The sequence below is a fragment of the Leptodactylus fuscus genome, chromosome 5 (genome assembly GCF_031893055.1).
Source record: "Leptodactylus fuscus isolate aLepFus1 chromosome 5, aLepFus1.hap2, whole genome shotgun sequence".
NCBI lineage: Eukaryota > Metazoa > Chordata > Amphibia > Anura > Leptodactylidae > Leptodactylus > Leptodactylus fuscus.
In genome coordinates, this window is record NC_134269.1 from 23,578,368 (window position 1) to 23,605,272 (window position 26,905).

General features: G+C 44.8%; 1 protein-coding gene and 1 non-coding gene across 2 annotated transcripts; both read right to left on the reverse strand.

Annotated features, from left to right (window-relative positions):
* On the reverse strand, positions 1-16,763 carry LOC142202512 (hepatic lectin-like). The gene is made up of 7 exons (XM_075272660.1): positions 16,621-16,763; positions 13,687-13,791; positions 12,013-12,072; positions 9,192-9,239; positions 6,661-6,803; positions 4,961-5,082; positions 1-1,357 (listed from the first exon to the last, which is right to left on the reverse strand). Exons 1-7 carry the CDS (start codon positions 16,682-16,684, stop codon positions 1,225-1,227), a joined length of 675 nt encoding a protein of 224 aa, XP_075128761.1. The 5' UTR covers positions 16,685-16,763; the 3' UTR covers positions 1-1,224.
* Positions 16,764-26,431: 9,668 nt separating this feature from the next.
* Positions 26,432-26,504, reverse strand: TRNAM-CAU (transfer RNA methionine (anticodon CAU)). Its single transcript has one exon. It is a non-coding gene; the product is annotated as a tRNA-Met (tRNA).
* Positions 26,505-26,905: the final 401 nt, after the last annotated feature.

The window sequence follows — 26,905 nt, forward strand, 5'->3', positions numbered from 1 at the left end:
ATAATTCAGGCATAGAATAACAGATAAAACATGAATTAAAGAGAATAATGTCACAAACGTTTTGTAAGTCCTGATCTTTATCAATGGGTACCAGTAAGTGAGGAACAAAGAGGAACAAATCCTTCATGTTTCTACCTTTGGCTTAAGGACATCAAAAGATATAGTGATATAATGAGGTCATGTGATCATATCTTGCAGGTCCTTCAACAACAGAATACTTGTGTTTTGGGATTATTACATATTGCAGTTGTGTCAACTTTTTTGCCTCAATTCATGGAAAAAACACAGCAAAACTGCATTGAGAAATTGTTTCTACATACAAAGCCAACAATGATTATTGATGGTTAAAACATTTTACCAATTCCAACTTTTTGATGACATAAGTGACCAGGTTGGTAGCCTACTAGCCAGGTGGCAACCCTATATGGCACCCTGGTTGGCGTCAGAATGATGTGTAATGATACTGGTTTCAAAACAGCATAAGACAATCTAGAAAAGTTTTAGGCCAGGACATTTTATTTAACCTTCACTTCTACAAGAGGCAAATTTAGGAATTAGAGTTTTTAGGCTCGGACTGAACAACAGGTGAATCCCCCTATGGTCCCTGACCAGACCCTACACTTAAAGGGGTTGTCCCATCACAAGGATCCTATCTATACTGCTAGTTTATGTGGATTTAAGACTTTTCCTAAATGCATTGCTTTATCAAAACTGCTTTGTTTGGCCGCTATCTTAATTTATTCACTTCATTGTTTACACTCTTTTTCTATGGCCCTTGGGATTATCTGCTCATTTGTCAAGTGATGTAGCTGCCTGCTCTCAGGGGGGAGGGAGGCTGTTTGTGTCTTTTGAGTAGCGGAGCTTCTCAGAGAGCTCCGGGATTTCTGAGCTCTTATCAGTCGGTTTAATTGGATTTGGCTGATAAGGGCTGAGATAGAGAGTCTGTTACCTCTGTATGTAATGCAATCTGACTCAAATCCAGCTCTGCTACATCAGCTTCACACTGTGGTAATTCATTTACAACCAAACCCGTGCAAGTGAAACCCCACCCACCAATGTGCAGAGAAAAGCAGGAAGTGAAGAGAGCACAACAGCCTGAAGGTTAGTGAACAAGCGTCATACGAATATCCCTTTAATGTAAAACATAAACTTATAGACGCCATGAATCCTGCAGGGGTATGATATGGAGCAGAATTCAGAGTTAGCTGTGTTTCTACGCTGAGCTCAGAGTTTCTTCTCACAGATCCCATAAGCATTATCATAGTCACAATGAACATCATTCCACTCCCCAAAGCTCCACATGTGGACACAATCTTCATTTCCATCATTATCGTTTGGTTCTCCTTTTTTCCAACTTCTGAAAAGAAAATGAACATTGTTAGATATGTTAGAGAGCAAAATTATATCGGTAACCTACCTGGGATGGCCACTTTATTAGAGACACACAGAAGTAGTTATTTGGGCATCCATTGGCCTACGAAACTGCACCAATTTGTCATGGCATACATAGACTTCATCCACAGGTATTAGAAATCTGGATTCATCTTACCAGGGTTGCTTTAACCATAGGTCCAATGGTGCAGCTGCACGGGGCCCTATGGTTGCGGGGTCCCATCAGCCACTCTGGATCAAGCGGGACAGTCCCATATTTCGGGTGATGTCCCACTCTTTGGGTGGCAGACAGTGATTTCACATCTATCTGTGTCCTTAGGAATACTATAGTGGAGTATGAAGGTATTAGCTCCGTGCTGCATTATTCAGCCTTCAGCTGATAATGTCTAAAGTAGGGAAGTGAAATGAGCGCCAAGCCGCAGACCTTACTGTTTTTTTTTTTTTTAACACTGTCAGTTCAGGGAGGTAGGGGAAATTAAATTATGGGGGGTATTGGGGGGCTCACTCTCAAAGAGTTTGCACAAGGACCAGGGGTGAACCATGGCTTTCTGCCACCTGAAGCAGACGTCAGCCTCCCCAATCCACCGCTCAGTGATGGTGACCCTAAGCCAGTCCAGGACAGCTTGTCCTGGACTGGCTTAGGTCAGCAAAAATGCCGCCCTCCCCGTGGCCCTGGCATGGTCGCTTCAGGTCGCCTCATGGGAGGTGCGGCGCTGACAAGGACCCCAATACACTAAAACATTCCTGCATCTGTCCAGATATTTTTTCACTGCTCAGTGATCCTATTTTTGCCTACTGGAATATGTTCCTTTCTGGTTCACCCCATTGTGGATAATGACCTTTTTTGTTACAGCTTTTGCTTCTGTTTTTTTGAGCCAAAGCCATGAGTGGATTGAGCAGAAGGGATAAGTATAAGATAAGAACTTTCTATATATTTGCATTTCCTATCGTAGCCACTCTTGGCTTTGGTTCACCAAAAAAATGCATCAAAATCTGCCACAGCTTTTTGGTAAACGTGGGATCTTAGCCTTGGATAGTAATGGTGTTCAAAAGGGTTGTGTCCTATTCTGGCCCATTTGTTTTAAGGAACAATAACTTTTTTCTTTTTTTTTTTCCTATCGGTATGTCTTTGTAAGAGTGGGAAGAAATCCACGCAAACACAGGGAGAACATACAAACTCCTTGCAGATGTTGTTCCTGGCGGGATTCAAACCAAGGACTCAAGCGCTGCAGTGCTAACCACTGAGCCACTGTGTTGCCACTTAAAGGGGCTCTATCAGCAAAATCATGCTGATAGAGCCCCACATATGCGTGCATAGCCTTTAAAAAGGCTATTCAGGCACCGTAAAAGTTATATTAAACTACCCCCCCGTTTTAAAATAATAACCTAAAAAAGAATGTTCTCTACTTACGGAACGTGCACGCTGGGCGGACATTCAGGGTGTGTCTTCATCTTCTTCCCCGCCTCTTCTTCCGCCGATGTCCTCCGGTCCCGTCCTCCTCCGGCGCTCGCGGACACCGATATAAAAAAAACGGCCTGGGCGCATGCGCAGTAGCTACTACTACTACTACTGCGCATGCGCCCAGGCTATCACTGTATGTTCGCGAGCGCTGGAGGAAGACGGGACCGGAGGACATCGGAGGAAGAAGAGGCGGGGAAGAAGATGAAGACACACCCTGAATGCCCCCCAGGGTGCACGTTCGGTAAGTAGAGCACATTCTTTTTTAGTTTATTATTTTAAAACGGGGGGTAGTGTAATATAACTTTTATGGTGCCTGAATAGCCTTTTTAAAGGCTATGCACGCATATGTGGGGCTCTATCAGCATGATTTTGCTGATAGAGCCCCTTTAAGGAACAATAATTTGTGCATTTGGATATGTTCGTTGTACCAGTGGCATTGTGTTGGTCTAAGAGTTGACTGTCTGAATACCGCCTGTTTATCAAAGTCATTCTTTACTCCTTTGATCCTTTTATCAGAAATTCTTGGCATACTCTCCAAAGTGCAGTATAAGAAAACTACACAAGGTTGACAGTGTATGAAATATTGACACTAGTCTAGCACTGATGACCAGGCCTCGGTATATTTGATGATTCTAATATGGCTTCACGCTGGAACATGTTGCATCCATTTATGTCTGTTTTTGATGGCATGGCGTCTTCCATCTGTGATATGTGGTCTTCCACTTGTGCAAAGTCTGGAGGTCCTGGCGAAGTAGTACAACATCAATTTTGACCTCTACTATTTTCCCATTAAAGAAGAGGTACTGGTTTGTATGGCTGTTTGATCATTGGACATGTTTATAGGAGCGTACAGGTGATCGTTACCTCCAGAAAAGGCACTTTACAATTTCCTAAAATACCAACAGCCTGTAAATACTAAGGGTTCATGCACACTCCTATATCACAGGTCCATATTGGACACATGTTCACCATATAGTGCCCATAGACTGTAATCGAATCAATGGTTAGCTTACGGATTCTGTATGATAGAAAACTGTGGCAGCTATAATACATATGATATGACATAGGTATTCTGTCTCAGCAACATTGCTTCTATGACAAAATATGGTGCCTTGGAAAGTCAACTTTTGGTCATGCCATATGCATGGACTATAATAGTGCAATGTACCAGGGGAATCCTGCAGACATTTCAGCAGTAGGGTTGAGCCAATCTTCAGATTTCAGGATCGATTTTAAAATCCGATTTCCAATCACTTTCCAGTTGATCCCGATTGTGAAATTTGCTCGAAAGCCGATCAGAATCCAATCTTTTCCAATCCCGATCCTCAACCCTAGTCAATGCTTCTCTATGGGAAAAGTCACTTTTAGGGTTGAGCCGATCTTGAGATAACCTCTGACCTCAATCCTGCTGGAAAAGATCGGGATCGGAATTCCGATCGCAATCGTGAAATCCGGTCTTTTCCGATCCCGATCGCTCAACCCTATTCAGCAGCCCTATAGACCCTGGACATACATACTGTAGGAAAGGAGGTGAAATAAGAACTTCTTATTGTCACGCTCTTGAATTTATCCAGAACTTTGCAAATTGGCAAATGCAAAAGGTACTGTCCCAGATTTACAATACTAATAGTAAACAGTATAGGTGGGTGAACTTCTGAAGATTCATTCTGTTTCAAGTTAGGATGGTATGGTCAAAATATTCATTTTTGGCTGAAATTGTACGGATAGTCCCGAAAGAGAAATTATTATACTCTATGGACTCTTCAGAACACTTCAGAGTATAGTAGTTGGAAGCTGGGAGAAAAAAAACAAGGCAGTTATTCTCCCCTGCCCTCACTACTTCTGGGCCTCCTTGCGGCATTTGGTCCTCTCTTTCTGGGTCCACTTCTGGCCTAGTCCACTCTACTGGGTGATGTCATACATACCTGTGATTGGGCCTCTGTGGTTCGCCGAGCATCAATACATCATGAATTTCTTACACAATTTTGACACATTTTTTTCACATCGTAGTCCATTTACGCCACAGTAGAAAATCTGGGCCATTATTTGGTATGAAAAAGCATGGTTCCTTTGTTCAGCCCACCTTTAACACCTTTTGGAACTTACTTGTAAGAATCTTTAAAATTTGTTCCGTCGACCCATATCCAGGTTCCTTCTTCATCCATATCATGGAGTCCAATCCAAAAGCGTTTGGATGAAGAGACACCAGAATAAGATGTTAGGAAAATCTGAAGAAGAGAAGTAGTTGGTAACCAAGTAAGTCCAGACACCAACTTATAAGACCAACCATATTCTTCACACTATAGGCACCATAGGAAAAGGAAAAACTCCAATACAAAAGTAGGTCCCATACAGATGGACGGCCATCCTTTTGTGTTTTGCATCTGTTATACAGATATAAAAACAGTGTTCTGAATGGCGCCTTAAAGAGCTTTCATTGGATTTACTTATCAATGACTTCTTCAAACACCCAATAGAACCATTGCTAAAAACAGTGGGGAAAATTTACTAAGATCTGTACGCAAAAACTGGTGTCAAAAAGTGGTTTGTGTACCGTATATACTCGAGTATAAGCCGAGTTTTTTAGCACAGTTTTTGTGCTGAAAAAATGTGCCTTGGCTTATACTCGCGACAATACAGTAATTGAAAATGTCACATGACTGGTCCGCAGTGAAAGACATCTGTGGGAGGGCGCTGGAGCAGCGCTGCTGCTGATAGGTGAGTGGTGAGGCAGCGCTGCCTCCAGGACCGCCCCAAAATGTTTCCAGAGCATCTTCTCTGCCTTGGAAACATCTTAAGGCAGACCCCCGAGTATAATAATCGGAGCCCCAGGGGAGGTGAGAGAAAATAATAAACAGTTTTACTCACCTCTCCAGGATCCAGACGTCTGGGGCATTATCATACAGGCCCAAAGCTTGATGGTAGCAGTAGCAGCCTGTTACCATACAGACCCAAAGTCTATGCTAACAGTAACAGGCTATTACTACTACCATAGGCTTTGGGCCTATATGGTAATATCCCAGACCACGTGACGTCTGGGATATTACCATATAGGCCTGAAGCTGGCTAGGATTAACATGAGCACAAACAGAACGTCATGCATTTTCCTCCCTCGGCTTATACTCGAGTCAATAAGTTTTCCCTGTTTTTTGTGGTAAAATTAGGGGGGGTCGGCTTATATTCGGGTCGACTTATACTCGAGTATATACGGTATTTTGGATATAGATTTTATCAAACTATCAAGTGTGCAATCTTTTAGAAGTGTGACTTTGATGTAGCCAAATGGCGAACTTTGCCATAGGTCCTCATTTACACAACAGAATCTAGAAGAACGTTCATATGGCCTTTATTAGGAAGGCCTAAGTCGATGGCATGTCTATTAATCTGTATAAGAACACACAGCAGACTTTTCTATATAGTTGGTGCTGTAGACGTTCCTATACAATGATACTTTACTCACCTCTTCTGGGCTCTGGCACATCTTCTTTGGCCCTTTTCCAGCCTCTTGAATGTCAGATTCTGTGGGTCACATCGCTGTTCTGACGTTTGCATCTGTGTGGTGTGACCCATGTGACCACTATGGCTCAATTACAGTTGTTTTGCAAAGTTGGTTTATAATGCGGCAATTGTACAGCTACTTGCCGCTGGGCCTCCTTACAGCCTTGTGCCCCGGGTAACCACACATTTCACCCATTTTATAATCTGCCCCTGAATGGAGTTTTTTTAGCTATAAAAATTGGTCCATCAATGGACACAATAGCCCTTTACTATTCCATAAACACTCCCATTAAGTACCATTTCCTCACCTGTTCCCGGTCACTGGTGACTACAGCTAGGTCCGCCTCTTTCTTGAGACATATATTTCTGGTTTTTGGCCAATCAGCTTTAACTATAGTAAGGTAGTAACAGCTGTCATCAAACTGCTTCCATCCGGCCTCACACGTCTTCTCTGAAACCAAGGTAATATTAGATTTACACGTTGGAGGATTTTGCCTTGCCCTGGTAGTCCATGGGATTGTGTATCAATAGAGGGGAATCTTTTATTCAGAATTCTCATCTCTTGGCCAGATTGGAATGTGTTACAAATAGAGATGAGCGAACAGTAAAATGTTTGAGGTTCGATATACGTTTCGTGTAGCCCCTCAATATTCGACTACTCGAATCGAATATCGAACCCTATTATAGTCTATGGGGGGAAATGCTCGTTTCAGGGGTAGGCAACGTTCGATCAAATTATACTTACCAAGTCCACGAGTGAGGATCGGGCTGGATCCTCCAAGAAGTCTTCTCCGTGCAGCGTCCCCGCGGCATCTTCCGGCTCTAAATTCACTCTGCCAGGCATCAGGCCTGGGCAGAGCCGACTGCGCATGTCCGCACTACAAGTGGACATGTGCAGTTGGCTCTGTCCAGGCCCGATGCCAGGCAGAGTGAATGAAGAGCCGGAAGATGCCGCAGGGACGCTGCACGGAGAAGACTTCTAAAAGTAGGTGAAGAACCAGCGTTGATTGGCCGACTGTATAGCATTCGGCCAATCAATGCTGGTTCTGCATCGAACTTTTCCATTCGAATAGCGAGTGGTACTCGATCGAGTACGAGTATTTTGAATACCGTAGTATTCGATCGAATACCTACTCGATCGAATACTACTCGCTCATCTCTAGTTACAAATTGTGGCTCTCGCTCTGAAGGACCTATTGCGTGGAAAAAACAACTATGTGCATGCGCCCAGTCCACAGTAAAATGGCACGGTAAACGGCAAATGGATGACATCTTTGCAACACCTATGGCTCCATGGAAACAATAATTTCATCTAGTGAGCCTAGGCTGCAAAACAAACAAGCACAGACCCTGTAACTGAGTTTTTTCCTGGGCTCACTGTCACATATGTGGCCCAGTGATTATACACGGACATGTTGAGACAAATGGGTCCATGTGCTAGTCATAAAACAAACACAGCAAGCACAATGAAAAAACACACCGTCATGTGCATAGAGCTTCAAGGAGAGAAAGAGATCTGTCATGAGGCGAGATGAGTATCTCACCTTAGGCAGCTGATTGCCAAATCCCTGATGGGGCGGCATTCAAATTCTTTCTAGGGAAAACCTCATAAAATACATCTTTTGAGGTTTGCCCAGCAGTTTAATTTGGACACAAAACATCCAAAACAGAACTGCTATTGTATTCTGGGGTCTATTAAGACTCCAGAGTGTAATAAGTGAAGGTCCAAGGGAGGGGATTAAACTTAACAAACAGCGTTAGTTACCTCTCCTGGACTTCAGTTCCAATCTTTGGGCCACTTTCTGTCTTAGAGATGTCATGAATGACGTCAGAGACTGCTGAGGCTTGTGATTGGTCCTCAGTCATCTCTGACGTCATCCATGATGTCTCAGAGATAGGAAATTGCTTGAACACTGGCACTGAGGCCCAGGAGAGGTAACTATCACTGTTTGCTATGTTTAATCACTTTCACCTTTTTTTTGGAAAATTCATAATGAAAAATATAGGGGTCACTATGGGATGTTATACTGTGTGGAGGGGGCCATTATTAAATATTGTACTACATGGAGAGGCTCCTGTGAAACATTATGCTATATGGGACATTATACTCAGTAAACTATATTGGACAAACTCCAGAGGGGCCAAGGCAGGTGCAAAAATAAACGTTCTCACCTATCCCCGGTGCTCCGGTGTCCACAGACTATTCAATCAGGCACCATGCCTTGGTCCCTGGAAACCCTGTGCCCTCACATGACTGCTGAGACCAATCAGCAGCCTCAGTGATCGCTGGAGAAGGACTGGTGATGTCACACACATACATCACTGGTCCGTCGTCAGTGAGTGCGCTCATTGACGCAAGGCTTCTGGGGACCGAGGCACGGGCAACCAAATTGGCTGCAGAAGTGTACATCGAGCACCAGGGACAGGCGAGTAATTTTTTTTTTTCTTTGTGTTACACCTTCCCTGAGACACTCTAGAGCTTGACCAATTCCTGAAAAAAACCTTTAAGCTGAGCAATAAGGCTGGGTGTATGTTTCTGACTTCTTACAATAACTACGCATGCATCGGGATCTCAGTGACGATTCTCAGTCAAGCGGCTTGAGTGCTGAGTGGTGCGCATGCGCAGTGATAGTCAAGTCTAATTTTCTAGCTAAATTTTGGGAGGTCACCATTTCCAATTTTCGCCTCAGGCAGCAGTAAAACTGCAATTTTGGGTGCATTGAGTTACATTCTCTAACTGGTTCTCCAAATTGGTACATTTTTAGTTTCTGACACTCGATTAGTATTTATGAATTTCACATTAAAACATTCCCTGATGTCATTTCATTTGTTGACTTACTTTTCACTGATATATGTAGATCATCCATATTTGAGGAAAGGTTTTTTACTGCAGGAAAAAAAAATGTGGTTAGAACTTTATTGACACAAATGGTGCTGCAAGGGGCCTGGACCATTTTTGCTGGCGCCATAGGTGTGGTGTAATTTATATTTGCAGGCCCAACCCTGGTATCTATAGAGGACTGAAGTCTTTTGTACTACATAGTAAATGTCACATGACTTGGTACAGATTATATAATGGGGCCCCTGTATTTTCTATGCCTGTAGGCCCTATGCAAGGAATATTAACTCCCTAATTTCCACATTGCAGCGTTTATTCTTTGGTTATTGAATGGTCATTTAGAATGAAAGTTGAAATGTCCACGTATGCCAAAAAGGTGTCCACTAAGGCTGGTCTTACACGGCTGTAATGTAATTGAGGGTTTTCAATTGCGGACCATTTCCGGATACATGATATTCATTGTGGCCTCTTACACCCCGGATATTTTATCCGTGGTGTGCCGGGCTGCAACCGAGGTTCGCAATTTATAGAGCTGGTCCGCAAAGGCAGGGAATTCATGGCACTGCACGGACTCACCCATAGAACTCTATGGGCGAGTGCGGCAGTTCACGGGCGTCTGCAGTGTCTATGTTGCTGATCAGCAACTTGCGGACCGTAAAATCATTACAGCTGTGTAAGACCAGCCTAAAAGCTAGAGCAACTCAAAGGTGGTCCAATCTCTACCAATTTAGAGAGCTTCTACTTAGTAAGGATAGACAGAAGCTGCCCACAACAATGCTCTTATATAAAATTGTATATGTCAAGGGTGTCCAGGAATCGGCACAACTGAATAAAAAAATATTTTACAAGAGATGTACCACAATTTTGGTGCAAACTAAAAGTAACAAAAGTGGAGTATGCAAATGGGGAAAAATGAATTAGTTTGGATTACAGGTCTAGTTCAATAGTTAAATCTTAATGGTCATGTTATCCTTAGGGTGCATTCACACTGAGTAAACGCTAGCTTATTCTGAACGTAAAACACGTTCAGAATAAGCGGCGTCTAAAGCAGCTCCATTCATTTCTATGGGAGCGGGGATACGAGCGCTCCCCATAGAAATGAATGGGCTGCTTCTTTCACTCCGTGCAGTCCCATTGAAGTGAATGGGAAGTGCCGGCGTATACGGCAAGCTCTGCTCATGCCGGAGCGTACACGCCGGCACTCCCCATTCACTTCAATGGGACTGCACGGAGTGAAAGAAGCAGCCCATTCATTTCTATGGGGAGCGCTCGTATCCCCGCTCCCATAGAAATGAATGGAGCTGCTTTAGACGCCGCTTATTCTGAACGTGTTTTACGTTCAGAATAAGCTAGCGTTTACTCAGTGTGAATTCACCCTTAAAGTGTATCTCCCATTTTATTTCTTCATTTTTCAATTGTGTTGGGGAAAAGGGGAGGTGGGGGTGAACATTTTTATAATATACTTTATTAACCTATCTAACTTCCTTTTAATAGAAAACAGGCTGTAAAGTTCCCATTAGCAATGTTCTAACTAAGCATTGCCAGGGATGTACACATGTACTCAATGTAGTATGGGGATGGTCACTTCAAATGGCTGTATCTCCGGTTTTATACCACCTAGAAAAATGGTTCTGGTATCGCAAGACAGCTGAGGTTGATGTAGAAGCTATAACAGAACTGAAGTATCGCTAGTTAAAAAACACAGTAAGGATTGCGATTAATAATATGGAGAACACTTTAAAGATTGGTGGGGCCCAAAACACGGGACCAACCCGAGTCTGAAGCAGCAGTTGCACTCCATAAGAGATGCTTCCACTTCACAGGCCATGTGACGTTATTTTCATTGGTCACGTGTCCATTTCGTAGCTCACTTCTATTTAAGTGAATGGGCTGAGCTGTGGTACCAAGCACAGCCACTATACAAAGGTAAGGTACTATGCTTGGTAGGTGGTGATGAAATCTCAATATTCACCCAAATACTGCGGCCTCTTCAACCAATTGAACTGTAGGGGTGTGGGGTCTTTGGTGTTGGACCGCTGTCGATCTTCAATTGATGACCTATCGTAAGGATGGGTCATCAATTGTTAAAGGGATTCTACCATTAAAAACTTTTTTTTGTAGATAAGACGTCGGAATAGCCTTTAGAAAGGCTATTCGTCTCTTACCTTTAGATGTGATCTCCACCACGCCGATCCTTAGAAATACAGTTTTTTACCAGTATGCAAATTAGTTCTCTCAAAGCGATGGGGGCGGGCCCCAGCACTGGAAATGCGATGGGGGCGTCCCCACTGCTGTTCGAAAACAGGCTCCAGTGACGCCTCTATCTTCTGCTGGATCCTCCCCTTCTTTCTTCGGCATCACCTCCGACGCCTGCGCAGTTGGCTCTGCCAGTGAGACACTAGTAGAGTTGACTGCGCAGTCGGCTCTACTAGTGTCTCACTGGCAGAGCCAACTGCGCAGGCGTCGGAGGGGACGCCGAAGAAAGAAGGGGAGGATCCAGCAGAAGATAGAGGCGTCGCTGGAGCCTGTTTTTGAACAGCAGTGGGGACGCCCCCATCACAGTGAGAGAACTAATTTGCATACCAGTAAAAACCGGTATTTCTAAGGAACGGCACGGTGGAGATCACATCTAAAGGTAAGAGACGAATAGCCTTTCTAAAGGCTATTCAGACGTCTTATCTACAAAAAAAAGGTTTTAATGGTAGAATCCCTTTAAGCCTGGAAAACCCTCTTTATAAGAGTCCTAAAAATTTCCTAAACTAAAGACCAGCTTTTTTGCTACATGCTATGTGATCACATGCTCTATTCACCATTACCTTACCTTTTTCCCTAAAATTATTCATCTCTTTCAGACTGATGAACTGTTTATTGGGTACATCGGCTGTAAAAAAAAAGCAAAAACAAAAATCAAAACTTAATAGTAAAGTTAAGACAATGATTCCCAAATTGCCATAGGGGAACTTCCTAAGAAATCTCTATCCTCAGAGAACGCCTACACGGGACTCATAAGTCACTGCATGGACCAAGGATACACAAGTAAGAGCGCTCCATGCAGCTGTTATGGGGGACCATGAGAAAAGAAGTCCAGTCCTGGTTGGCTAAGTACAAGCTATGTACAGTTCACACATGGCAGCTCAGGTATGTTGCGGAAAAGCTGATTTTTTGCTTGCAGATTTCTTGAGCCAAAGTCAAAGAGTAGCTTGAAAAGGAATGGGAAGTATAAGGCTAAGACCCCATGGGCCAGAAACGCCGCGCTAAAGCGCCAGGGGAATAACCGTGGCGGGAACGCATTGTGGTTCTTTCTGCAGCGCGTTGATCAGAAAGTTCACAGACTTTTCCTCTGCAGACTTTCTGTTACCATTATATCTACGGGAACGCTGCATGCGTTTCCGTAAATATAAGTGACATGCTGCGATTTCCAAAACCATGCCGGTTTTGGAAATCGCAGCGTGTCTGCGCTGCGGTTTTAAATGCAAAGTGGGCATGGGATTCGCATGAATCCCATCCACTTTGCAAGTACTGTAAAACACTGTGAATTACGGCATATCCGGCCCATGGGACCCCGGCCTTACAGTAGCATTTGTACTTTAGTTTAGTACCGTATATACTCCATTATAAGCCGGCCCGAATATAAGCCGAGGCCCCTAATTTTACCGCAAAAAACTGGGAAAACTTATTGACTCAAGTATAAGCCGAGGGTGGGGGGGGGAATCAGCAGCTACTGGAAAATTTCAAAAATTAAAATGGTCTGTGTTTTTGGGTGCAGTAAGTGCTGGGGAAGGGGAGGGGGTGTTTTGGTTGTCTGTCTGCCCCTTCCCTGAGCTTGAGGACTGGGTTTTTCCCCCCACTTGGAATTCAGCCTGGCTGACTATAGGGTATCTGCAGTGCTCCTATTAACCCCTTCCAGATGGAACAGGAGCACTGCAGATCCCCTATATTCAGTAGACCGGGCACTGTCAGACACAGGGATACCTAATGTGTTTGTGTTTCACAGTCATTCTCTACTTTTATATGTATTCTAGGGAAAGGAGGGATTTACAACTTTTCTTATTCTTTTTTTTTTTTTTTTTTAATTATATTTTTGTAAAAGCTTCTTTTTTTCACTATATTTTGGAAGATTCTATACATTACTATTGCGGCTGGTCATAGATAATTTTTTTTTTTTCTTGACTCAAGTATAAGCCGAAGGGGTTTTTGAGCACAAAAACTGTGTTGAAAAACTCGGCTTATACTCGAGTATATACGGTACTTCAATTTGGCTCAAAAAACCACCGCAAAATCGGCAACCAAAAACGTAACCTTTCTACAACGTTTAGCCTTATCCATAAAAGGATCTTTTTCTGCATTAACCCTTTTTGGGCTAGAAGTAGAAATCATTTTTATCCGATCTTCATTCTATCTTTCATGATTACTGAATCTGCTCCACATTGAGTCTTATGTTGTCACCGCCACACCAAGCACAATACACGGATAGTAAACACATATACACCATTACCTCCAGAAAATACAGTAATAAAGAGGGCCAGGATGAGGACATACAAGAGGGCCAGCAGTCCATACGGAATCCATACAGATTTTGGTGTGAAAGAGTAAAACCTGCCTGTAATGAGAAGACATTATAATGTAATGTATATCGACCAGCCTGCTGTATTGGTATGTGAATTCATAGTCAGGTCAGCTTTGCTGGGAGTTGTAGTACATCAATACCTCCATTAGTACGGTGACTTGTAGTACAAAGATTATAGATGAAAATTTTAACTTGAAACTATTCTACTTTAAGACCTTAATGCTATGACAAAACTAGTCATTGGCCAAAAAATTAAGGTTTACATCTGGCAATGAGCATACTGTATGGGGTCCATGTGGTAGTAAGTAAGATGATTGTTTGGGACATAAAGTCTTCATTGTCAGCAAATATCCCCTGTTTAGTGATGGAGATGTGCTACCAACAAACTATGCTATATGCCCACATTAAAGATGTATTATAAGACTTCCAGACCAAACATGGACACTCACTAAGCATCAACGTCCGGTCTGTAAGTCTTGTACTAGTGCGATAAAGCTTGAATACCGCCATGTGGATGGCGTTACAAGATACAATATGTATTACAAGTAGTTACACAGGTATAGTGCACAGCACAGTACTTGTAATTCAATATAGAGAGGGCAGAACATGCAGTACAGTACAATTGGTGCAGATAGAGTTCAGTATCATACAGGTAGTACAGGGTTGTAGCAGTACAGTATATGTAGTTCTGGTTGAGAATTGTACAATACATGTAATACAGGTAGGACAGGTAGTACATACAGAGAAGAATGCAGTATAGATAGCAAAGGTAGACTGTAGTATTGGTAGATAGTAACACAATATATGTGTTACACGTAGAGTGCAGTATAGTACAGGTACTATAGGTATTTAGTACAGTACACATGGTACAGGTAGAGCGCAGTATAGTACAGGTACTATAGGTATTCAGTACAGTACACATGGTACAGGTAGCGTGCAGTATAGTACAGGTACTATAGGTATTTAGTACAGTACACATGGTACAGGTAGAGCGCAGTATAGTACAGGTACTATAGGTATTCAGTACAGTACACATGGTACAGGTAGCGTGCAGTATAGTACAGGTACTATAGGTATTCAGTACAGTACACATGGTACAGGTAGCGTGCAGTATAGTACAGGTACTATAGGTATTTAGTACAGTACACATGGTACAGGTAGAGCGCAGTATAGTACAGGTACTATAGGTATTCAGTACAGTACACATGGTACAGGTAGAGCGCAGTATAGTACAGGTACTATAGGTATTCAGTACAGTACACATGGTACAGGTAGAGCGCAGTATAGTACAGGTACTATAGGTATTCAGTACAGTACACATGGTACAGGTAGCGTGCAGTATAGTACAGGTACTATAGGTATTCAGTACAGTACACATGGTACAGGTAGCGTGCAGTATAGTACAGGTACTATAGGTATTTAGTACAGTACACATGGTACAGGTAGAGCGCAGTATAGTACAGGTACTATAGGTATTCAGTACAGTACACATGGTACAGGTAGCATGCAGTATAGTACAGGTACTATAGGTATTCAGTACAGTACACATGGTACAGGTAGAGCGCAGTATAGTACAGGTACTATAGGTATTCAGTACAGTACACATGGTACAGGTAGCGTGCAGTATAGTACAGGTACTATAGGTATTCAGTACAGTACACATGGTACAGGTAGCGTGCAGTATAGTACAGGTACTATAGGTATTTAGTACAGTACACATGGTACAGGTAGCATGCAGTATAGTACAGGTACTATAGGTATTCAGTACAGTACACATGGTACAGGTAGCGTGCAGTATAGTACAGGTACTATAGGTATTTAGTACAGTACACATGGTACAGGTAGCATGCAGTATAGTACAGGTACTATAGGTATTCAGTACAGTACACATGGTACAGGTAGAGCGCAGTATAGTACAGGTACTATAGGTATTCAGTACAGTACACATGGTACAGGTAGAGCGCAGTATAGTACAGGTACTATAGGTATTCAGTACAGTACACATGGTACAGGTAGCGTGCAGTATAGTACAGGTACTATAGGTATTCAGTACAGTACACATGGTACAGGTAGCGTGCAGTATAGTACAGGTACTATAGGTATTTAGTACAGTACACATGGTACAGGTAGCGTGCAGTATAGTACAGGTACTATAGGTATTTAGTACAGTACACATGGTACAAGTAGCGTACAGGACAGGTACCATAGCTAGATAGTAGTACAGTACATAAAGCACAGGTAGCCTGCAGTACAGTAGCTATACCTCCCAAGTGTCCCGGATTCAGCGGGCAGTCCCGGATTCCGGTTGCTGTCCCACTGGCCCAGTCATCAAGAGGTACATCCCAGCTTCAACTCATCTGCGTCTGGAGGACACAGATGAATTGGATACAATGATATAGCAGGGGCATTCTAGTGACATAATTTTACCTCTAAAACATATTTTTAAAAAAACCAAGATGGCTGTGAACGTAAGGGGTTAAAATGGCATATCACAAGATGCAGCATTACTACATGGTACCACTTAAGTCCTGCCTTGGACCCTCCCTCCGAACAGAAGCCTATAGCCTATTCAGCCAGTGATGTATCCTATGTAGAAATTTCCCCTATACAAGCTATGACCGACAGCTTCTTCACTGTGGTAAATCGCTGGTAGGACCTGACTCCTCTCCCGTGCCCGCTTACTGAAATTTAGGGGTTTTTTGCAAGAAAATCAAGATTTAATTCAATAATTGTCCATAAACTTTTTTTGGGAGGCAAAACGCCCAGTCCTTCTCTCTGCGACTACAGCTTACTAAGAGTTGTCAGTCACTGAGCCGGATCAATACATAAAATGCTGAAAGATATAGTTATAAGAAGTTTTACCTGAATATCTTCCAGGATCATTTTCAAAAAGTTTCTCATGTGGGATATCGCTCTCAGCGTCCATCTTCAGGAATAAAGGGATTTCTAGAATCTAGAGGTTTTGTGCTTAGGTTTGCTGAATCAGAGAGGAAGTTCTGGGGATGAAAACATGTTTGTTCCATTCTGCCACCAGCTATAGTTACTGCGATTATGTAATACAGAAAGTCACTATTCACTCTACGTCAGAAAGATGGCATAGATGGCAATAGTTGCGGGTACATCTTTGACACAGGGATTTTTTCTTGTGACAAACAGGCACCATTTCCCTCTTTCGGAGCCATGTCCGCCACTTTTTGCAGAAGTTTGTGGAGCAGGGCGGAGGCCCAGGCAGGCTCGGGTGTGGACGCACACGTGAGCTATATAGGAAATTTACACCGGTTCCTGACCATAGCAACAAGTGATTGGCGCCAAAGTCACCCTGAAACTGTTCATACAGTGCATAAGTACAAGTGTTAAATGTTGGCGCTCGTGATGGCGGGATGTAGCTATTGGGGGTGCAGTGCTAGCAGTCACTACTGGGCCCTGGATCCTAAGGTAGGCCTGAAAGGTCTATAGACGATGTAAAATATACCACTATTTTAAATGGTACAATGTAAGTACAGTAGAGGGCCCATTGCAGGAGATCCAAGTGACACCTCTGTGTGGTGGAGACTTGTGTTATGGATTACTGTAGTCGTAACCCCTAAAATAAATTGACTGTGTTATTTATTCTACATGATAAACGTGTTGATGGAGGTAGTAATGGCAGGGGCAGGGGCGTAACTACCGTAGAGGCAGCGGAGGCGGCTGCCACAGGGCCCGGGCCAATAGGGGGCCCGGTGACAGCCGCTACCGCTGCGTTTTTTTTTTTTTTTAATAGGCCGTTACAGGCCCAATTCACTTGCCGATCCTGGCTGGGCCGGGATCGGCAAGTGACACCGTGGGCCCCACAAATACTATCATTATACTCGGGGTCTTTGCAGACCCCCGAGAATAATGATCGGCGGACCGGGAGAGGTGAGGGAACGTAACAAACACTGTTACTTACCTCTCCACGATCCTGCCAGGCCTCCTTCCTGACGTCCTCTCTGACGTCACATGAACCCAGCCTGCATCCCGGGTCATGTGACGTCTGACGTCATTGCAGAAGTACAGCAGCAGAGGCCGACAGCATAGGAGCTGGGGGACAGGTAAGTAACAGTAATTTTTTATGTTTTTATTCCCCCGGGTCTCCGATTATTATACTCTGGGGTCTGAAAAGACCCCAGAGTATAATAATTGTTTATGGGTGTCCACTATGAGGTATAATACTGTGTGCAGGGGCCACTATGGGGCATAATACTGTGTGCAGGGGCCACTAAGGGACATAATACTGTATGCAGGGGCCACTATGGGGCATAATGCTGTGTGCAGGGGCCACTATGGGGGATAATACTGTGTACTGGGGACACTATGGGGGATAATACTGTGTGCAGGGGCCACTATGGGGCATAATACTGTGTGCAGGGGCCACTATGGGGGATAATACTGTGTACAGGGGCCACTATGGGGCATAACACTGTGTGCAGGGGCCACTATGGGGGATAATACTGTGTGCAGGGGCCACTATGGGGCATAATACTGTGTGCAGGGGACACTATGGGGGATAATACTGTGTGCAGGGGCCACTATGGGGCATAATACTGTGTGCAGGGGCCACTATGGGGGATAATACTGTGTGCAGGGGCCACTATGGGGGATAATACTGTGTGCAGGGGCCACTATGAGGAATAATACTGTGTGCAGGGGACACTATGGGACATAATACTGTGTGCAGGGGTCACTATGGGGGATAATACTGTGTGCAGGGGCCACTATGGGGGATAATACTGAGTACAGGGGCCACTATGGGGGATAATATTATGTTCAGGGGCCACTATGGAGGATAATATGCTCCATATTAGTGGAGAAAGTTGTCCAACTCACATAATGGGAAAAGTATAGGTGTAGTGCCAAGAAAACAGCACCAACCTCGATGCACGTTTCTTCTGTCAAGACTTCGCTGTTTTCTTGGAGTTACACCTACACTTTTTCTGTTATGTCTATGGGTAAGTTGAAGGACTTTAGCCGTTATTTTTGTTGCGGCCATTACTTTATCACTAACTGTGGGTTTATTTGCTGTGTGATTTCTTAGACACATATGACATTGGGTCTGTGATATATTTTAGATACTGTTGGTAGCTTCTACCTCTTGCTCCATTTGTGTCTTTTTGTTTAATTTTTTGGTTATTTTAACACAAATTTCTATAACTGGTATAGTTCACCTCAGTGGCGTAACTAGGAATGGCGGGGCCCCATGGCGAACTTTTGACATGGGAACCCCCCCAAGACTGATGCCAAAGATCTCAATCAACTGACCACTACCCCCCCCACACACACACACATTTCTGCGCACCCTATAATGGCCCCTGCACACAGTATTATCCCCATAGTGGCCCTTGTATTATGCTCCATTGTGGCGACCCATAAACAATCTTTTCAGATCCCAGAGTATAATAATCGAAAACCCAGGGGGATAAAAAAAAAAACAAAAAAAAAACACTGTCTATCTCTTGGCTCCGCTGCATTCTCCGGCACTGTCGGCCATCTTCAATGATGGCCGGGATGACATGTGACTGGGGGCCTGCGTCGCAACGCATAAGGACGCAGGCCCGGTCATGTGACGTCACGCAAGTAGGCCCCAAAGCATGCCCAGAGCATGGAGAGGTAAGTAACACAGATTTTTATGTTCTGTAACCTCTCCTGGGCCTCCACTCATTATACTCGCGGGTCCGAAAAGACTCCCGAGTATAATACTGCTTGTGGCACTCACGGCGTCACTTACCGATCCCAACCCCTGCCAGGATCGGTAAGTAAGTAGGGCCCATTACCGTCTGGAGTAACTCCAGCCGGTAACGGCCTATTAAAAAAACAAAAAAAACTCAGCGCTAATGTCCTGGGCCCTGTAGCAGCCGCTACCGCTGCTACCCCGGTAGCTACGCCTCTGATTCATCTGATTACTGATTATAAGTATGGTGTTCTACCTGGTTGTATTTCCCTTCTTGTGTTTCCAGGGGCTGTATTTTGTATGTGTGTGTGTGGGGGGAGTGGGGTATGTATTTTACATCCTCCTGCACAGCCGGTGTTTGTGTTGTTGCAATATTTCACCTTTATTATGAATTTTTGTATTTTGTGATGCATTAATAAATTATTATTTATATTGTATAAAATCTTTTTGGCTCTTGGCGAGTGTTTGTTGTTTATATAGATATTTTTTTATTTCACATCTGCTTCCATAATGGGAAACATTTTGGTGTTTTTTTTTTGTTTTTTGAAAAGCCAATTCTTCATCACAGCCACAAATTTGTTTCCCAAATAACACTAAGCCATTGCAGCACTTACAAGCCATCAAAGCTGAATACATTTATACTAAATCATTGCTTTCTGTGCTATAAGTGCCATTTGTGGCAAACGAAGAGTAATTTTTGGAGTGTTGTAATTGTTAAATGCGTAAAAGCGTGTGTCAGTGCGGTGTATGGTTAAACTCTGAGTTTGTATCCATTGCTTACCATTTGTCTTTTCCATAGACATACATGTCACATTCACTTTGCAATAACTTTCGGTGTGTTTGCCTTAGAGCAGAGATTCTCAACAAACGGCCATGGATCACCTGGTACTGGGCCATAGGTTCTGTCAGGTGACCCCCCCCCCCCCCATGCTATGAAATATAATTATTGTGATTACAGAGCAGTGATGGGGTGGGTAGGATCTCCTCTTGTATACAGCCTGTCCATCTTGTATTTTCCTCACAGCAGTACCATAGAATGGGGCAGTGAAGGACCAGGGATCCTTGAGCCCACCAGTTATTATTATTCTGAGGGCCTACCCTTCAACCATCGTACCCTTGAATTTACATTGTCTTCTGCTGGACCTTACCTGGTGAACAAGTCCAACACTGAATGGGGGTTAGGGTTCTAGGATAAAAATTGATTATGTAAACAGGCTGTATCCTAGAAGAGGTCCCACACCATCACAGCTCTGTAAGTATAATATAATTACACAATACAACAGAGTATTAAATGGTATGTGGTGGAGGAGGACTATTACCTTTGGGTGACACCATTAGGCCACTATTACTGTAATAGTGCCGCACCATAGGTAACAGCTTTACTTATATGGGGAGTGGAACTATATCCTGTGGTGGTATTAGGCCAGAGCCTCTGCTGTACCACGGGAAGGCGGGCCGGAACCTCTGCATTAGTCTGCAGGGATTCCGGTCTCCTCCTGGGGTCGGTTCCAGCACTTCCGGGGTCAGCAGCGAACCGGAGACTATTTAGGCCTCATTCTGGCTCCAGCCCACCGCTAGTTATTCACTCTACATCCTACTGGGAGAAGAAGAGGCCACTGTGGAGATCGCTGCCCAATACGTGTCCACCTGTCACCAACTGAGAGGAAGATGAGACGCGTGGACTATCAAACCCACCATAGAATATTAAACCCACCACCCAAAAGACCCCACGGACTGTTATACCCCAAACCACCCACCCCACTCGCCCATACCCCCCACAACCCCAACTCCCCCCCCCCCACTATACTAGCTTTGGCAATGCCAAATCTCCACTCGGACGTGCCAATCAAGCTTGTTTGATTTGATTGGCTGGTGACAGCTCCTCCTGCACTATTGTTCCTTTCCTGCCCCCCTGAACCTCCTGTTTGCCCTTCCGTTGTTCCTGTGTATGACCTCGGCATGCCTTCCAGACTACCTCTCCTTGACCTCCTGATTTGGCTACCTTCTGACCTGTTGTGAATGACCTTGGCCAGTTGGCACAGCAAGAGGTTCCCTCTAGGCCTGCCCATATTCTCCACTTCCATCCCCCATTTCCTTTGTCTAGGGGTTTATCATTGTAGTTTATCATTGTTCCTGCTGTTTTTGTCTTTAGCTTGTGACTTCCCTCGAAGTGTTTGTAATGTGATAGAATGGTTTCCGCCTTGTTACTCGTGAATCAGTTTAGTATAGAGACAATAGGGAAGTTTATTTGCTGATGGATCAGTTTTCTGTATTGAGCAATTCCATGGAAATATATTATCTTATTTCACGATGTTATTAAAACTTTGTACAAGAAACCAACAGATCACAAAATGTACATTTCTATATATAATTCTCCACTAAAATGTCAGCATTTTTTTTCTATTAGGCTATATTCCGACAATGGAGTAGTGCGGAGAACCGTCTGGTAAAAACCACACAATTACCTACGTTTTTTAATGGGAGCAGATTTATTGCAGAAAATTGGTTTCCTTAATCTGAGCGGGGTTCCCATCAGCCTTGGTTGTCTCCATTGGAGGCTCTGCTACAGAAACCGCCAGAAATCAGTAGATAGAAAAGTCCGGAACCAACGTTTCCTGTATGAGAACAATGGACACCTGGTAGATCCCATTATAGTCAATGGGGTTTCCTGGTGTTTGCGGGTAACCGTTGTTTGCGTGCCCAGCACAGATATGAATCTACCCTTAGCGACATGGAACAGTCTCAGAAATTTCTGCATTTTCCTGTGCCGTACGGCTGGGCATTGTGTCACACGGCAAACACATTTACATTTTATATAAATGATGTAAATTGCATCTAAATTGTGTTATTGTACAGTCTGATGGGCCTAGCCATTGTAATTGTAATGCATTATTACTGTTGAAGGACCCTAGGGTCACATGATCAGTCTTTCATGCCCTAAATCAGGACTAAGGATGTATGTAGTATAGGGGCTAGTTCACATGGGGCTCTGCGTGAAGGGGGCGGATTTTGAGGTGGATTCGGCGTCAAAATCCACCCTCTCTTGCCCCGTGTGAATGAGCCCTAAAGCCAAAGGTATGTATGAGGCGGACATAAAATTGGTGCAACCACCTTCAGGAGACAGCGTTATGTTGGTTTCTTCCTTAATTCCTTTATTTTTGGTAAATTAATGTTATATTTATTTTCTTCTTAAAAAAAAAAAAAAATTTGGTGAACGGGGGAGGCTGGTGTTCGGCAGAGACCTAGGGTCAGGGGCTGCTTCTGATCATGTGACCCTTCGTCAGAACCTCCCTGTCCAGAATGAAGAAACCGCAGGAGGAAAGCAGGTAAGTTTATCTCCCTGGACAACTCCTTGCATTCACCCTGTTCTTCTATTTAGAGAGCCGAAACTAACGGCTCTGATATCTCCAGCAGGGGGGCACAGAATGGGAAAGACAACAGTGTGCTCAATTCGTCTTTCTAGCGGTATATAAAACTGCATGTGCAGGAGGACATAAGAGGTCCTCTTTAACATCTAAAGGACAGAATGGCCATGCCTTGTACATGCCTTTTCACATTTTTAAAAAATATTTTGTAACAATGCCTGAGACCAGTGGTGTAGCTACCGGGGTATTTGCGGTAGCGGCTGCCACAGGGCCCGGGACATTAGGGGGCCCGGCGACAGCCGCTACCACTGCAGATTTTCTTTTTTTTTTTTAATAGGTCATTACCTGCTGGAGTTACTCCTGCAGGTAGCGGGCCCTATTTACTTATGGATTCAGGCTCCTGCTCAGGGGCACTGGCGCTTCCCCTTCTGCGGAGGTGACTGTGAGCAGGAGCGGGGGATTGGTAAGTGAGGATACAGGCCCGCGAACCCCACAAACACCACTATCATTATATCCAAGGGTCTTTTCAAACTCCTGAGTATAATGATCGGAGGGCCAGAAGCAGTGAGGGAACCTAAAAAACACTGCTACTTACCTCTCCTGGCTCCAGAAGGCTTCAGGCCTACTAGGTGAAGTCACGTAGACTGGGGCTTACAGCCTTATGCGTCATGACACAAGCCTCTGCTCACCTGACATCCCATACATCATTGAAGATGGCCGACATCAGCGGGTAGCTTAGGAGAGGTAAGTAACATTGTTCTTATTCCGCTTTTTTCCCAGTGCTGGGCAATCCTGCCTTTCCACCTGGAATGTTTGATCGAGTTTTCCGTAATTGGCGCCGTCATGGGATTTTTCGTGCCTGTCACTTCCAGGACGCAGGGGGATGGAATACACTTTTGAACTCCCAGGCCCCTCCTGAGTTGCCCCCTTTGGATGCTTGGCGGGGGATGCAACTTCATCACTTTTTGCATTCTCTCCCTGCTCCTACTGAGTTCCGTGTCGAACCTACCCCCTTGGAGAAGATTTGTGTTGGCGCTGGCCCCCTCCGCCACTCCCTCTCGCTCACTTACCAGATCCTGGTTGAACCTCCGGAGGACTTTGTTCCGCCGTTCTTGCTGAAATGGGAATCTGACTTATCCCTTTCCCTCTCTCAGGAACAGCGTAGGCGTATTTTTTGCCTTTCTCATACTGCCTCCATCAGCTCTCGCCACCAGGAGGCCAGCTACAAAATCTTGTCCCGATGGTATAGGGTTCCTACGAGACTCCATGCTATGTTTCCTCAGGTCTCCCCACTATGTTGGCGCTGTGGCGACGAGGAAGGCACGTTGCTACACATTTTTTGGTCCTGTCCTGCCCTTTCGTCCTTCTGGGAGGGGGTCAAACGGATAACCCTCCAGCTTACTGAAACTTCTCACCATTTGGGCCCTGCCTTGTTCCTCCTTAATCATTGTGAGTCTTCTGTAAAGGTCTTTAAGCGTTCCCTGCTTAGATTCCTGATCCTCGCTGCCCGGGCTTGTATCCCCCTTTTTTGGAAACGAGTGGATCCTCCTCCTCTCTCCCTCTGGATTTCGAAGGTCAACGAGATAATGCGCATGGAAAATCTCACGTCTTTCCTGCATGGTACGACTGAGGCGTACATCAAAACCTGGTTCTACTGGTTTAGGTTCCAACAGTCTGCAGAGTACCGGACGCTCCTGGGCTCTGACCCCTCCTCTGATTGATACTCTTGTTGTTCATTTCAAGTATTTGACCGGTGGTTGCTCCAGAGCCCTTCCTAACTGGCTGTGGTATGGTTGACCTGACGAGCGCTCTCACTGGTTTCCTGACTGCTCACACTCACCCCTACCTACCCTTTCATCCTCTATGTTTAGTCCTCTCCCCCACCCACCTGTCACACTAACCCACTCCCTCCTCCCCCCCCCTTTTTGTTTTGTTTTTTCTCTATGTTGCTTTCTTTGTTTTTATTTTTTCTTGTGTTGCACTGTGTGCTTTTTTGTTCGCAGGGCGGGTGTTCGCCTTGTTACTTGTAATTGTCTTTTCTTATTGTATAAAACAGAAAAATTTTTCAATAAAAATTTGAGTTACAAAAAAAAACAAAAAACATTGTTCTTTATGTTTATATCCTCCCTTGGATCTCTGATAATTATATTCTGGGTCTGAAAAGACCCCAGAGTATAATAATTGTTCATGGGTGTCCACAATGGGGCATAATACTGTGTGCAAGGGCCACTATGGGTCACAATGCTGTGTGCAGGGGCCATTATGGGGCATAATGCTGTGTGCAGGGGCCATTATTGGGCATAATGCTGTGTGCAGGGGCCATTATTGGGCATAATGCTGTGTGCAGGGGCCACTGTGGGGCATAATACTGTGTGCAGGGGCCACTATGGGGGATAATACTGTGCGCAGGGGCCACTATGGGCTATAATACTGTGTGCAGGGGCCACTATGGGGCATAATACTGTGTGCAGGGGCCGCTATGGGGGATAATACTGTGTGCAGGGGCCACTATGGGCTATAATACTGTGTGCAGGGGCCACTATGGGGCATAATACTGTGTGCAGGGGCCATTATTGGGCATAATGCTGTGTGCAGGGGCCACTGTGGGGCATAATACTGTGTGCAGGGGCCACTATGGGGGATAATACTGTGTGCAGGGGCCACTATGGGCTATAATACTGTGTGCAGGGGCCACTATGGGGCATAATACTGTGTGCAGGGGCCGCTATGGGGGATAATACTGTGTGCAGGGGCCACTATGGGCTATAATACTGTGTGCAGGGGCCACTATGGGGCATAATACTGTGTGCAGGGGCCACTATGGGGGATAATACTGTGTGCAGGGGCAGCGCCGCACCTCTCATGAGGCGACCTGAAGCGACCGCTTCAGGCGGCGCTATGCCGGGGCTCCGGGGAGGGGCGGCATTTTTGCTGTCCTAAGCCAGTCCAGGACAAGCTGTCCTGGACTGGCTTAGCGTCACCAGCACCGAGCAGTGGATTGGGGCGGCCCTGTAGACACAGCGCTGCTCCAGCGGTCGCCCCTCACGCTTAGCAGAGAGCAGGTCTTCTCCCTGCCTGCTGTCTGCCTGCTAACACCACCTACTCCGCCCCCCTCCGCTCCGCCCCCTCCACTCTGCTCGGCTCCGCCCCCTCCTCCGGGGGAAGGGGGGGGCGGCTTTCTGATGTCCGCCTCAGGCAGCACAAAGACTAGGTTCACCCCTGGCTATGGGGTATAATACTGTGTGGAGGGGCTACTATGGGGCATAATACTGTGTGCAGGGGCCACTATGGGGAATAATACTGTGTGCAGGGGCCACTATGGGGTATAATACTGTGTGCAGGGGCCACTATGGGGGATAATACTGTGTGCAGGGGACACTAATGGACATAATACTGTGTGCAGGGGCTACTATGGGGCATAATAGTGTGTGCATGAATTCATGGGGTCATAGGTCTGTCGGCGTCTTCAGGGGGAGGGGGGGCATGTCAAATCTTTGCCTTGAGGCCCTGCCATTTCTAGTTACGCCAGTGCCTGAGACCTTGATTCTAAGTGACTCTTGGATTATATTTATTCCTTCTACTCACATTAAAAACAATAGGGAAGGGGGAAAAAAGAAAATCTTGCCCCGTGTGAGGATCGAACTCACGACCTTCAGATTATGAGACTGACGCGCTACCTACTGCGCTAACGAGGCAGTTGAGACTGTGTGGTTGACGTGTCACATTACATGTGTCAATATTACTGAAGAATCAATACCAAAGACCAAGCGACCTTTGCTATCAGCTGCAGTAACACATGTGATTTCTCTTTGGCGGGAAGCACATGGCAACGATCATATGTTCTCAACTGGGTTCACACAGGGTGTTTTGTTTGCTTTTTTTTTATGGTGTTTTCTTAATGTGCATGAAAAACACATAACATAATGACACATGTAGAATGCTGAAGGGTGAATTCACTGTTTTTGCAAAGTCTGCCTCAAAAAAACACCTTCCATTCATTTTAATGGGAGTCAGTATCTGTTTTTCCCTCTAGCTGAAAAAAAATGGATAAAACCTATCAGGTGGATTCTACCTTGAAAAACCCATCGGAGCACAT

Coding starts and splice junctions, on each gene's coding strand:
- LOC142202512 (XM_075272660.1), bottom strand. CDS start 16,684: ATGGACGCTGAGAGCGATATCCCACATGAGAAACTTTTTGAAAATGAT. Junction 6,804..9,191: donor TCTACATATATCAGTGAAAA/GTAAGTCAACAA, acceptor CCTTGGTTTCAG/AGAAGACGTGTGAGGCCGGA. Junction 1,358..4,960: donor AATTTTAAAGATTCTTACAA/GTAAGTTCCAAA, acceptor TTTTCTTTTCAG/AAGTTGGAAAAAAGGAGAAC.